This window comes from Hyla sarda, chromosome 3, assembly GCF_029499605.1.
Source record: "Hyla sarda isolate aHylSar1 chromosome 3, aHylSar1.hap1, whole genome shotgun sequence".
NCBI classification, from domain to species: Eukaryota; Metazoa; Chordata; class Amphibia; order Anura; family Hylidae; genus Hyla; species Hyla sarda.
The window spans coordinates 84712784-84726529 of NC_079191.1; the positions used below are offsets into that span (position 1 = coordinate 84712784).

The following is a 13746-nucleotide window of genomic DNA, read 5'->3' on the forward strand; positions in this document are numbered from 1 at the left end:
AAAAACGGATGGAACAGTATGGAAAAAGTCAACCGTATGCGTTTTTAAACAGTATACTGTTTTTAAAGTGCATACAGTTCCTTTAGGACTTTAGGATTCAAATGCGCATGTGCAATGTAAAAACGTATAAGTTTTTCCCGTAAGGAACCGTATACATGTGAGTTTCCCACGATTTTGTCTCTGGTTTAAAAACCGTACTGCAACCGCATACGTTTTTTTTACCATGGACGTCAATGGGAAACGCACATGTATACGGTTCTATACGGGAAAAACGTATACGTTTTTACATTGCACATGCACATTTGAATCCTAAAGTCCCCACCCAAGACCCCTCCCATTAAAAATGGACAAAATTTTCAAAAACGTATGGTTTTTTTTTTTCTATAAAATCTGACTGAACTGTATGCACTTTTAAAAACAGTATACAGTTTAAAAACGCATACGGTTTCCTTTTTTCCCATACTGTTCCATCCGTTTTTTTGCCATACGGTTTTATTTAGAAAAACGGATTGAAAACAGTATGGCAAAAACGTAGTGTGAACCCAGCCTAACTTTGCTCATCTCTACTTGACACTTAGCTGTCTTACATTTAGAGCAGTCTAGCGTAAGTGAGTAAGCAGACGAGTAATCTTAAAATTTTGTATTACATTGTTGGCCAGTTTGTTTGTGAGCTGTCACATACCTCCCCCCCCCCCCTGGGTGATGCAGGTCATATATTTACACCTTGCACCCAGTCTGAGGCACGCTTAGGAGCAGAGCATCACACATTAGGATGATGTCCAGTATTAACCCTTTAGATGCTGCAATAAAAATTGTTTGCGGCACCTAAAAGTGGCAAAAATATTGCCGATAGCTCAGTGGAGTTGATCAGGACCACCATCTCCTCGACATTATGCACAAAGACTTTTTTATTATCAGTTCTTTCTGCTCCATCTCTGCCTAGAGACTGCAATGGTCTATTAACTTTTGTGACCTTTCTAACCATGAGTTATCGTACACTGCAGCATCCAGAACACCCTATTGCATGGTCTATACAAATAATAAAACAATAAGTATGTGTTGCCGATTTTAGAAATATTTGCAATGCGAATATGTAGATTTGGTTTTCTGTTAAAGTCTCAAATTAATAGTAACATTTTTTAACAGAGGTATGCAACCAAAATATCTACTTTTTAATTAGGGGGCATCAACATTAACAAATTAACATTTTAGCTATAAGGCAGCTGGCTCCAATAAGAGCATTTAAAAAAAAGTCTGCTGCTGTTTTTCCGCCCGTCCTGTGCCATAACCCATTCACCCCAAAGAGTCGGACAGAGACAACTAGTGATTCTAGTTGACAAATTTTTTAACCGTATCAGTTTTGTTGCCAAACTAAGAATGAGCTGACTCCATCTGGCTTATTGAAGTGAATGGGGTATGGTGAGGATATGGCAGCGGTGTGAATGCGCACTTAGACTGGTATAAGAGATGTCACTCTTACACCAGTGTTGTGTCCTTTTTATTTAAATTTGTAAATCCTAAATTATCTTCATGTTACATTCCCCTTAAGCAGTTTAGTCAGATTGTAACATCTGGTAAAGCTTGCATATCATTTATCATCTTTGTAGCAAAAAGCCCAACGGCCACACAGTCCCCAAAATCCTCATTTCTGGCTAGCTTAAACCCGAAAACCTGGGGCAGGTTGAGCACACAGTCAAATAGCAACAATATAGAGCCAGCACGGACAGCAGGAGTTAGTGGATTGGCAAGAACAGCTTCTAAGGATACCATCTCAAACAACAGGTACAATAATCACCATATTGTGTTGTTTTGTTTTTTTTTTTCTTTTTTTTTCCTGGTTTTTCCTTTTTGTTAAATGGGCACTGTCCTTTTCCAAAAAACTTTATTTAATGTAGATATTATATATTTTTAATATACATTGATTAAAACAGTGTGTGTTTTTGGGTTAAACAATGCTGTCTTGTGCCTGCAACTTTTGCCTGTGTGTGTCTCTATGCAGAGACAAAATGCAGAAAGTGAGGTCAGGACAAGCAGGCCTCTGTGCAGGCTCATGGCTTGTCAATCAGTCTGCTGTGTGAGCCAGGGCCATGTCACCAAGCCCTGCTTGTCCTCTGTGCACAGAGCCTTGATTGTCCTGCCCACACTTCCTTTCTTTTGTCCCAACTGAAGCACACAGGCAATAGCTGCAGGGACAAGACGACAGTATTTCTTGTTTGGCTCTATTGGGGGACACAGGAACCGTGGGTATATCTTGCTGACACTGGGCATTAACAAAAAATAGGTCGGCCCCTCCTGGCAGGATATACCCCGCCCACTGACTCGGCTAATCAGTTTTAGCTTAGTGTCAGTAGGAGGCAGACGCATGGAGCTCTCCAGACCTGGTCTTCTTTTTATTATTTTATAGTTTTGTTATATTTTTTTCTCTCCTTTTGTTATTTTATCTAGGTTAGGGCGACAGGAGCATGGCTCTGCCTGATCCCCCTCTTACGAGCAAGGGGCAAGTCCATAAAGTATGTACTGTTAACCCCTTCTAGCCACCGACAAGCACTAAGGCATGTGCCCTGGGTCCACGTCCCCTCTTGCCCCGCTATTACATCCTGGTATGATGCAGGTGGCACCAGGCTGGTTGAAGACTTCAGAGGCGAGTATAATGGGACATCTTTCAAGGTAAGTATCCCTACCTCCTCTCCATCCCCACATCCAATCCCCAGCTAGCGCACGCACAAGGTCAGTGTCAGCCTCTCCTGGTCTAGCACGCGCTGCATAGGTCATAGGTCTCCTCCCTCTTGGTCCTTCTACCTATGGGAGGCTATGAACTCTGGGGGGCTGATCCCTCGCTGTCACGTGCACCTTCCTCTTAAGTTCCGACTGCTGCACACGTTGTTCCTCCAGCTGCTCTCTTCAGGGATTTCCCGCTACTGTTCGTGCACACTGCTGCTGTTCCGCAGCATCTGGACAAGGGTTCTCCTTCTCTCATGGGACCTCCACCTCTGCAGCGGACCTACACCTCTGCAAGGGACCCCCACCTGTACTGCTGTTCCAGCTGCTACAAAACACAAGAACCTGGGTGAGCTTGTTACTTTTTTTCCTCTGTGATGGCTGACTTATCTGTTGGGTTCTTTTCCATGTCTGGCCCCAGATCTGCTGCAGACTGATCCGCACATGGAGTCCAAGGAGCTGTCATCCATGTTGGACTGTTTGGTGTCGGCTGTCAGGGACACCTTTCACCTACAGGACCCTGGAACTTCGGACCCAGCTCCAGAAGTTTCCTTCCGCTGCACTCGCAACTCTCTCAAGGTCTTCAATACTCATGCTGAGTTTGATGACCTGCTGGAGACTGCCTAGAAGCACTCTGAAAAACGCTTCCAAGGGTCTAAACGGCTGAAGGCTATGTTTCCTTTTTCCCAGGACCTGGTCTCCAAATGGACCTCCCCGCCTACAGTGGACCCTCCAGTCTCTCACTTATCCAAATCCACCACTCTTCCTCTGGCTGATGCGACTTCCTTCAAGGACCCCGTGGACAAGCTAGATGAGAATTTAGCAAAATTCGCCTTTGAAGCAGTCAGCTTGTCCTTGCTTCCGGCGTTCGCCGCAACATGTGTATCCAAGGCCTTTTCAGCCTTGGCCTACCAACTTCGCCAAGGTATTTTATCCGGGGCTCCTCCAGATGATCTGGCTGACCTAGCCCTCCAGATCTCCAATGCTGGTGATTATCTATGCTCCACGTCTTTGGTATCCGCACGCTGTGCGACCTTTGCCTCTGGCAACTTGGTGGCTATCGCCGCTCAATGTGGTTGAAGGCCTGGAATGCCGATGCGGCCTCCAAGAAATCTCACAGAGATGCCCTTTACTGGCAGTCGCCTTTTTGGCAAATGCCTGGATGAAATAATCTCCGAGGCTACAGGCGGTAAGAGCTCTCTGCTCCCTCAGAATAAGGTGCGTCGCACCGATTCTCGCTGCAAGTCCTCTTCCTTTCGCACATTTTGGTCCTTTGCCTCAGGCTTCCAGGACAAACCAGCATTTTCGCAGTCTCTGAGGGCTCCTACCTTTTAAAGCCGCACCCCTCCATAAAGCAGGATGGCTGTTCTGGACTTTTTTCCACCAAGCCAGGTTACTCGCAAGCCTACCTCCGCCTAAAGGGGTGCCCCCACCCAAGCCTTTCTCTCTGGACATCTGTCCCTCTTTCGGGACGTTTGGTACGCGCAGGTCCAGGATCCCTGGGTTCGGGACGTCGTTTCAGACTGCTATCGAATTTCATTCTTTCTTAGTTTTTTTTCTGGTCCCAGCATCCCCACTGTCCGGCCCTGGCAGTGGCCTTTCAGTCTGCACTCCATACCCTCCTTACGTAGGAGGTCATTGTGCCGGTTCTGCCCCTTGAACGTTTTTTTGAGCTTCTATTCGAACCTGTTCATCGTTCCCAACAAAGGGGGAACAATCCGTTCGATTCTCGATCTGAAGCTCCTCAATCGGCACTTGCACCTGCAGCACTTCCGAATGTTGCATCCATGGACGAGGGCAAATTCCCGTCTTCGATGGACATCCGGGATGCCTACCTCCACATCCCTATTTTTCCGGCACACCAACAGCTTCTATGGTTTGCCATTCCGGCAGGTGATTTTCAGTTTGTGGTGGTGGTGATCTCTTGGGGGATGTCAGTGCTCCCTTTTCTGGACGACCTTTTGATCAAAGCTCCATCCTTTGCTCAAAATCGGGAGAGTCTCCACATCGCTCTTCAGACCCTGACCAGTTTCAGGTGGTTGATCAACCGGGAGAAATCCAACCTTTCTCCCTCCTCAGTCTCTGGTTCTGATCTTCCTGGGTCTTCGCTTTGACACCGAAAAGGCTCGTGTTCTTCTTCCACCGGACAAGCGGAGTGCTCTGGCCGGGATCTGCCTATTGCTCTGGCCGGAACCGGTGACCATTTGTTCATGCATGGAAGTGTTGAGCAGGATGGTGGCGGCCATGGAAGCCATTCCTTTTGCTCAGTTCTGGTGCTGCCCTCTTCAGTGGGCCATCCTGTCTGTGGAACAAGTCTCCTCGGTCCTTCCACCGCTGGATCAGTGCACCCCACGGCACGCCAGTTTTTTTTTGTTTTTTAGTACCAGATGGTTCAGGGCCGTTGGTCCCCCCAGGTCGCTCCATCAACATCCTGGAGCTTTGGGCCATCTTTCTTTGTCTCCTCCACTGGGAACTTACTCTGGGTTCGTCCGGTTTGGGTCCAAACGGACAACGCCACGGCTGTGGCCTATATCAATCGCCAGGGGGGCACTCGCAGCCTCGCGGCAATGACGGAGGTAACAAGGATCCTTTTCTGGGGGGGGGGGGGGGGGAACGCCAGGTTCCCTCCATATAGGCGACTCATATTCCGGGGGTGGACAATTGGGAGGCGGGCTTTCTGAGTCCCTCCTTGCCCGACCCCGGGGTGTGGTCTCTCCACCCGCAGGTGTTCGCAGCAATTTGCGAACTTGGGGGACCCCGGACGTGGACCTCTTTGCGTCCAGCCTAAACCGGCAGGTTCCCGCCTTTGTGTCAGAATCCTGTGATCCTCTGGCTGTGGAAGTGTTGGTCGTTCCTTGGTCACAGTTCGCCCTCCCTTATCTCTTCCCGCTGTTTCCCCCTCCTGCCCAGGGTAGTGAGGAAGCTCAAGGTGGAAGGCGTCTCGGCGATTCTGGTGGCTCCAGATTGGCCCCGGCGTTTGTGGTTCGCCAACGTAGTTCATCTCGTGGCAGATGTTCCCATACGGCTCCCGGATCTGTTTGACCTTCTCTTTCAAGTTCCTCTCTGACACCCCAATTCACTGCCGCTGCGTTTGACGGCATGGCGGGTGAAACCGCGGTGCTGAGGGCTCAGGGTTTCTCTCTTTGGGTCGTTCGCACCATGCTTCGGGCATGTAAACAGTCCTCTTGCAGGATTTATCACAGAACCTGGCGTGCCTACTTTCGGTGGTGCGAGGCCCGATCCCTGTCTCCCGTTGTTGTTTTTTTCCCCTGACTTAGATCCTTCAAGGGGCAGGTTTGGGCGCTTTCCATTCTTTCAGCACCCCCTGGCTTCTGACACACATGTTCGCACTTTCCTTCAGGGTGTGGCTCATGAGGCTCCTCCTTACTGGTCTCCCACTCCACCCTGGGACCTGAATTTGGTTCTCAGCGCTTTGCAAGGCGCCCCGTTTGAACCCCTTTGGGAGATCTCTCTCCGCTTCCTTTCTTGGAAGGTATATTTTCTCATTACTGTGACCTCCATCCGGCTGGTGTTGGAATTGGCGGCTCTCTCCTGCCGACCACCCTTTCTTGTCCTTCACCAGGACAAGGCTGTGCTTCGGCTGGTTACTGTCTTTTCTGCCAAAGGTGGTATGAGTGAGGATATAGTCCTTCCCTCCCTCCTGCCCGTCTCCGTCTCACCCTAAAGAGAGTTCTCTCCACAACTTGGACGTGGTCAGAGCTCTGCGTGTCTATCTCTCGGCCACCTCTTCTTCTTTTCGGCGCACTGATTCACTGTTCGTCATTCCGGAAGGCCAGTTCAAGGGGCTTCCGGCTTCTAAGGTGATCATATCCTAGTGGATCTGGTCTGCCATAGCGGTGGCTTATCATTCTAATGGCTCCTCCTCCTTTCCGGGTTACGGCACACTCCACCCGCTCTGTTGGGGCCTCCAGGGCGGTTTTCAACAGGGCTTCGGCCCTGCAGGTGTGTAAGGCAGCCACTTGGTTGTCCGTGCACACATTCACCAAGTTCTACCAGGTGCACACTTCCGAGTCTGCTGATGCCAGTTTTGGGCGTAAAGTGTTGCGGGCAGCAGAGTCTTTTTAGCTGGATTCTGATTTCCCACCCCGGGGACTGCTTTGGTACTTCTTACTGGAAAATCTCTTTCTCAGAGGATCCATTGGGGGGGGGACAGCACCGACCCGATGGTTATTTTTTGTTGACCTGAGAGTCCATTTCCTGTCTGGGTTTGTTCGATTGCTTTTTTTTTTGTCTGGGTCTTCTTTGGACTCTCTGTAGTGATCTGTCGGTTTCCTCCTCCTGCTTTGGGACTAAACTAATTAGTTCAGTCAGTGGGCGGGGTATATCCTGCAAGGATTTGTTAATGCATAGTGTCAGCCTCCTAGTGGCAGCAAGATATACCCACAGTTCCTGTGTCCCCAATGGATCCTCCGAGAGAGATTTTACAGTAGGTTATAAAAAAAATCTATTTTTTTCACCCAAAAATATACACAATTTTCAACATACAAATACACGTTATCTACATTATATCAACATTTTATACCCATGACAGTGCCCATTTTAAGAGCTCTGTAATCTATAGTTTTTTTTGTTCTTGTTGCATGTTTCTCTTGAAAAATTTGTCTAAATCCCTGTTCCTTTTTTTTATCCCAATATTCTTTTATAGAGAGCGAATCCGTGGATGGATCAAAGAGCAGGCACATAAATTTGTAGAGCGATATTTCAGCTCGGAGAGCATGGATGGCAGCAATCCTGCATTAAATGTACTCCAGAGACTCTGCAATGCCACAGAGCAGCTCAACCTTCAGGTGCTAAAACCAAACTTTTAAGTAACTGAAATATTAACATTTTGTAAATTATTATATAAGTTGTTTATAACATGTAGTAACATTGATGGACGGTAAAGATAAAAACTACAGATCACAGTGGGGAAAAAAATAGCTGTAACACTGCTTCATAGATGGATATATAAAAAGTTATAGGGGTCAGACTATGACATTTTAAATTGATTTTATTTTTCTTAAGTTTGTAATTTTTTGAAAGTAATAAACCTTAACAAAAACTGAACAATGGGTATTGTTGTAAACATACCAACCTGATAAAGATACCATCAATTTTACTGCACAATAAGACCTTAAAAACTAATCTCTGACATGGTTTGATTTGCTATACCAGGTGGATGGTGGCGTTGAGTGCCTTGTAGAAATCCGGAGTATTGTCTCAGAGTCAGATGTTTCTTCTTTCGAAATACAGCACAGTGGGTTTGTGAAGCAACTACTTCTCTACTTGACTTCGAAGAGTGAAAAAGATGCTGTTAGCAGAGATATTCGACTAAAAAGGTTTCTGCATGTCTTCTTTGGGTCCCCAGTAAGTAACTAGAGAATGAACCAATATGTATTTTTTTTTCATAAATATACAGAAACTGGGGCTTGGCTGTATAACAAACTCCTCTTAGAATGCTGCGACTTCCTATATATTCCCATTATCCACACTATCAAACATGTTAAATGCAAATAACTGAGAGCTCATAGGAGGAAAGCAATGTCAAATTAGAGAAACTGTGTATGTTTAGTGCTGACCTTTATGATAATTAGTATGCAATATGTAGGAAAAATAATGCCATATGTAAATCTAAGATATGGGGTGTCTTAGGCTTCCCGTGGTATGGCTTGTAACCTTACAAATGTTATTAGGTCCACACTAATGTACACTGCTTAAAAAATTAAAAGGAACACTAAGATAACACATCCTAGATCTAAATGAATGAAATAATCGTATGAAATACTTTCGTCTTTACATAATTTTTGTGTGATTTTGTTATCAGCACATTCAACTATCAATGGAAATTAAATTTATCAACCCATGGAGGTCTAGATATGGAGTCACACACTCAAAATCAAAGTGGAAAACCAAACTACAGGCTGATCCAACTTTGATGTAATGTCCTTAAAACAAGTCAAAATGAGGCTCAGTTGTGTGTGGCCTCCACGTGCCCATATGACCTCCCTACAATGCATGGGCATGCTCCTGATGAGGTGGCGGATGGTCTCCTGAGGGATGTCCTGGACTAAACCATCCACCAACTCCTGGACAGTCTGTGGTGCAACGTGGTGTTGGTGGATTTAGCGAGACATGATGTCCCAGATGTGCTCAATCGGATTAAGGTCTGGGGAATGGACGTGCCAGTCCATAGCATCAATGCCTTCCTCTTTTAGGAACTGCTGACACACTCCAGCCACAGGAAGTCTAGCATTGTCTTGCAATAGGAGGAACCCAGGGCCAACCGCACCAGCGAATGGTCTGACAAGGGGTCTCATCTCTATACTAATGGCAGTCAGGCTACCTCTGGCTAGCTCACGGAGGCCTGTACAGCCCCCCAAAGAAATGCCACCCCACACCATTACTGACCCACCGCCAAACCGGTCATGTTGGAGGATGTTGCAGGCAGCAGAACGTTCTCCACTGTGTCTCTAAACTCTTGTCACATCTGTCACATGTGCTCAGTGTGAACCTGCTTTCATCTGTGAAGAGCACAGGGCACCAATGGCGAATACCACCCTCATGGAGTCTGTTTCTGACCGTTTGAGTGGACACATGCACATTGGTGGTCTGCTGGAGGTAATATTGCAGGGCTCTGGCAGTTTTCCTCCTGTTCCTCCTAACACAAAGGCGGAGGTAGCAGTCCTGCTGCTGGGTTGTTGCCCTCCTACTGCCTCCTCCACGTCTCCTAATGTACTGGCCTGTATCCTGGTAGCACCTCCATGCTTTGGACACTACGCTGACAGACACAGCAAACCTTCTTGCCACAGCTCGCATTGATGCGCCATCCTGGATGAGCTGCACTACCTGAGCCACTTGTGTGGTTTGTAGACTCCGTCTCATGCTACCACTAGAGTGAAAGCACCACCAGCATTCAAAAGTGACCAAAACATCAGCCAGGAAGCCTAGGAACTGAAAAGTAGTTTGTGGTCACTACCTGCAGAACCACTCCTTTATTGGTGGTGTCTTGCTAATTGCCTATCATTTCCACCTGTTGTCTGTTCCATTTGCACAACAGCATGTGAAATTGATTGTCAATCAGTGTTGCTTCCTGAGTGGACAGTGTGATTTCACAGAAGTGTGATTGACTTGGAGTTACATTGTGGTGTTTAAGTGGTCCCTTTATTTTTTTTGAGCTGAGTATTTTTCTGTGTATTGCCATATTCCGTACACTATACAGTGCCACTGTAATTTCACCCTTTATGCACAGATTTAGCAGATTTCTGAGAGCTTTGCTTTTACATTGACTATGCCCAGTGTGCCTCTCTACTTCAGTCTGACTTATATAAACTTTAAGGAAACCAGGGGTAGGGTGGGTTTGCAGTTAATAGTTTTGTGTATGACACAGTGTGACATATTTTTGACTGTTTTGTACAGGATTGTATAAAAAGTTGAAAAGTGTCTTTTTTTTGTAAAATTTTTTTATATTTTTTTATGCTGTAATTTACTTTTCTCCTTGATTCTCTTATCTCTTAGCGGAAGTGTACATGATGATTAGAGTATGTAGACACCTAAATCTTGAAGTGTTGCAACAGGAGTTTATGATGAATCTGCTATTCAGTCCTTTGTATGTATAGCTACTCAGTAATAACGTATTTTACTACACATTATAGCTTCCAGGAGAGGAGCCGCTTGGGAGGATAGAGCTGACAGAAAATGGTCATTTGCTTTCATTGGTACACAAGATGAACAACTGCCTCAGTCAGATGGAACAATTTCCAGTCAAAGTACATGACTTTCCAAGCGGTAATGGTACAGGAAGCAGGTTTGTTACATTTTTAAAACTTGTAAATTGACATCAATAAAATAAAGTGATATTTGTAGTTTGTTAGCCATCAATTCTCCTTTGTTAATAATAATATTTATATAGCGTCAACAGCACTTTACAAATTTTGAGGGTACAAATACAGGAAAATATTAGACATTACAATATTACACACTAAGGTGGGATTTATCGAAACCTGTCCAGAGGAAAAGTTGCTGAGTTGCCCATAGCAACCAATCAGAGTTGTTTTTTTTTAGAGGACTTTTCAAAAATACAAGAAGCGATCTGATTGGTTGCTTTGGGCAACTCAGCAACTTTTCCTCTAGAAGATGTTTTGATAAATCTCCCCCTTAATATTTAGAGACTGCAGAGACAGTCAGGGTGATATTAGGGGAAGAGGTATAGAACTTAGTTTCATCAGTATGAAGATAGTACTGAAAACAAAATCTGCTAATGGTTTGCCCCATGGTGGCAGTGTACACAGAGAGAGACGAGGACTGATCTGGGGAACCCCGAAAGAAAGAGGTAGAGTGGTAAAATTACACTGAAGGAGTGATCAGAGAGGTAGGAAGAAAACAAATAAGTGCCGAGTCCTTAAGACCTATGGAGTAGATCAAAGCGAGAAGGAGTTGGTGATCTACAGTGTCATATGCGGCAAAGAGCTATTATTTTGTTCTACTTAGCTATTTGATAATATAACTGTTCTAGCCATAAGCAAAAAGCACCAGAAGTCTGACAGATACATAAATCAATGGGTGCAGTTGCAACACGTCCATCATACTAAACTGGCTTCTGTACAAACATAAAGCACCAGTGTAAATGGAAGCCTTAGGCTTTCTTTTCTCGCTTTTTCTCAGTATGTACTTTTTTTCTTTCATCACCAGAGGTTCACAAGCTCTAAAGTTTTTCAATACTCACCAGCTTAAATGTCAACTGCAAAGACATCCAGAATGCACTAATGTGAAGCAGTGGAAAGGTGGGCCAGTTAAAATTGATCCACTAGCTCTTGTGCAAGCAATTGAGAGATATCTGGTGGTTAGAGGTGAGTTTCGAATTTGTTTCTTAGTCAAAATTCCATACGGTAGACATCATTTTATATGCTTTATTTTTGCTTCATTTTATTTTCTAGGTTATGGCAGAGTGAGAGAAGATGATGAGGACAGTGATGATGATGGCTCTGATGAAGAAATTGATGAATCATTGGTAAGAGATTGCCATTGGTTATGTAGAAAATGGCTGTATAGTATTCTCTAAACAGGTGTCCATTCACTTTATTGCTAGTTATGATATTCAGCGGTAACCTGCTTTTGAGCAATGCGGCTTATCTCATACTTGCTGTATATGTGGTTTAATGGGTCGTCCCACCTTTAATATTTACACCCTATCCACTAGGGGTCTATTTGCTGGTACTACATCAATCTCAAGAACTAGGGGTTTTCTTCTGAAAGGAGTGGTGGTCATATTTTGGCTTGCTGCCAATTCATTAACTGTTTATGGGGCTTCTGTAGATAGAACAGAAGTCTTGGGACAATTAGGACATAAACAATTAGAGTTATTAGCTAGGAAAGCAATGGGTATTGTGCTCCACCTTTTCTTTGTATAGAAGTCTGATCTCTCAGCCAGGGAGTAGAGCGCAAAGTTGCCCACTTCCCCCTGCTAATAACGCACGTTTGCCGTGGGTCTCAGGATTGCGACATGGCACACACAACAACTTTTGCCATGTCTGATCGACCTGTCAAAAAGTGTTTTCTCGTGACAGTAATGCTTTAATGAACATTTATTTTCATCTTTCATAGGCGGCTCAGTTTTTGAATTCTGGAAATGTACGGCATAGGCTACAGTTTTACATTGGTGATCACTTACTTCCTTACAACATGACAGTGTACCAAGCAGTAAGACAGTATAGCATACAGACAGAGGAGGAAAGAGAGTCTACAGATGATGAAAGCAATCCTCTAGGAAGAGCTGGTATCTGGACCAAGACCCACACTATCTGGTATGAGCCTGGCCTCATATGTGTTTTGCCTCATCAGTTTTGTTTCAAATTTTTTTTATTTTTTACAGTAGAGTAATTCAAGCATTCCCCATTTATTATAGGTACAAACCAGTTAGAGAAGAGGAAGAGAGCACTAAGGACACAGTAGGTGGCAAACGTGGTCGTGCTCAAACTGCACCAACCAAAACATCTCCTAGGAATTCAAAGAAACATGATGAACTGTGGCATGGTAAGGTTACATTTTACATGAAACAAGTGCATTGTGCCCATCAGGATATTGTATAATTTCCTGTAAATTCTGTTAAAGGGGTACTTCGCCCCTAGACATCTTATCCCCTATCCAAAGGATAGGGGATAAGATGACTGATCGCTGGGGAGCCCCGTGATCTCGGCAGCGGCACCCCGCTATCATTACTGCACAGAGCAAACGCGCTCTGTGCCTAATGACGGGCAATACAGGGACCGGAGCATCGTGACGTCACGGCTCCGCCCCCTCATGCCGTCACAGCCCACCCTCTTAATACAAGTCTATGGTAGGGGGCGTGGCAGCAGTCACGCCCCCTCCCATAGACTTGCATTAAGGGGGGCGGCCCCTGTATTGCCTGTCATTACGCACAGAGCAAGTTTGCTCTGTGCAGTAATGACAGCAGGGTGCTGCAGCCGAGATACCGGGGGTCCACAGCAGCGTAACCCCCGCGATCAGACACCTAGATGTCTAGGGGCGAAGTACCCCTTTAAGCATCAGATTTTGGGGCTTGTTGGATAGTTATTCAAAAGTCAATAAAACTTGTAATCCCCCCCCCCCCCCATGAATGCTGACAAGTAAATGTTTTTTTTTGTATCCTGTATACAGATGGTGTTTGCCCAAAAATTGCTAATCCTTTAGACTATTACCTCATCTCCACCCCACCTGAAAATATTACCTTTGATGACCCATCCCTTGATGTGGTGATCCTTCTAAGGGTTCTTCATGCCATCAGTAGATACTGGCATTACTTGTTTGATGTAAGTAACACTATTTAATGTATTGTGCTTGTTACAAGGGCCGATCTTCAGGTTGTTTGGCCTCTGTGAAGGGCATTTTGTTCAATGCAGGTCTAGCCCAGAATATGTAACTTGTAGTAATTAGGGGACTTTTGTCAAAAGTAGCAAAATCAGTTTTATTTTATTTAAAAAAATTTTTGTGGTTTTTATTAGTAGGCTACCCATGTAACAAGCTGAAAAATGT

The 13746-nt window shown here is 45.1% G+C and overlaps 1 protein-coding gene across 8 annotated transcripts in view; it reads left to right on the top strand.

Moving 5' to 3' along the window:
• Nucleotides 1-13746, top strand: part of TRIP12 (thyroid hormone receptor interactor 12) — a 132207-nt gene that overhangs the window by 96479 nt on the left and 21982 nt on the right. For all 8 annotated transcript variants that reach the window (XM_056564492.1, XM_056564491.1, XM_056564494.1 and 5 more), the window contains 9 exons: nucleotides 1608-1782; nucleotides 7385-7526; nucleotides 7894-8085; nucleotides 10371-10522; nucleotides 11407-11564; nucleotides 11652-11725; nucleotides 12319-12518; nucleotides 12620-12747; nucleotides 13372-13523. In XM_056564492.1, the coding sequence (XP_056420467.1) occupies nucleotides 1608-1782; nucleotides 7385-7526; nucleotides 7894-8085; nucleotides 10371-10522; nucleotides 11407-11564; nucleotides 11652-11725; nucleotides 12319-12518; nucleotides 12620-12747; nucleotides 13372-13523 (1373 nt within the window). The remainder of the gene's footprint in view (nucleotides 1-1607; nucleotides 1783-7384; nucleotides 7527-7893; nucleotides 8086-10370; nucleotides 10523-11406; nucleotides 11565-11651; nucleotides 11726-12318; nucleotides 12519-12619; nucleotides 12748-13371; nucleotides 13524-13746) is intronic.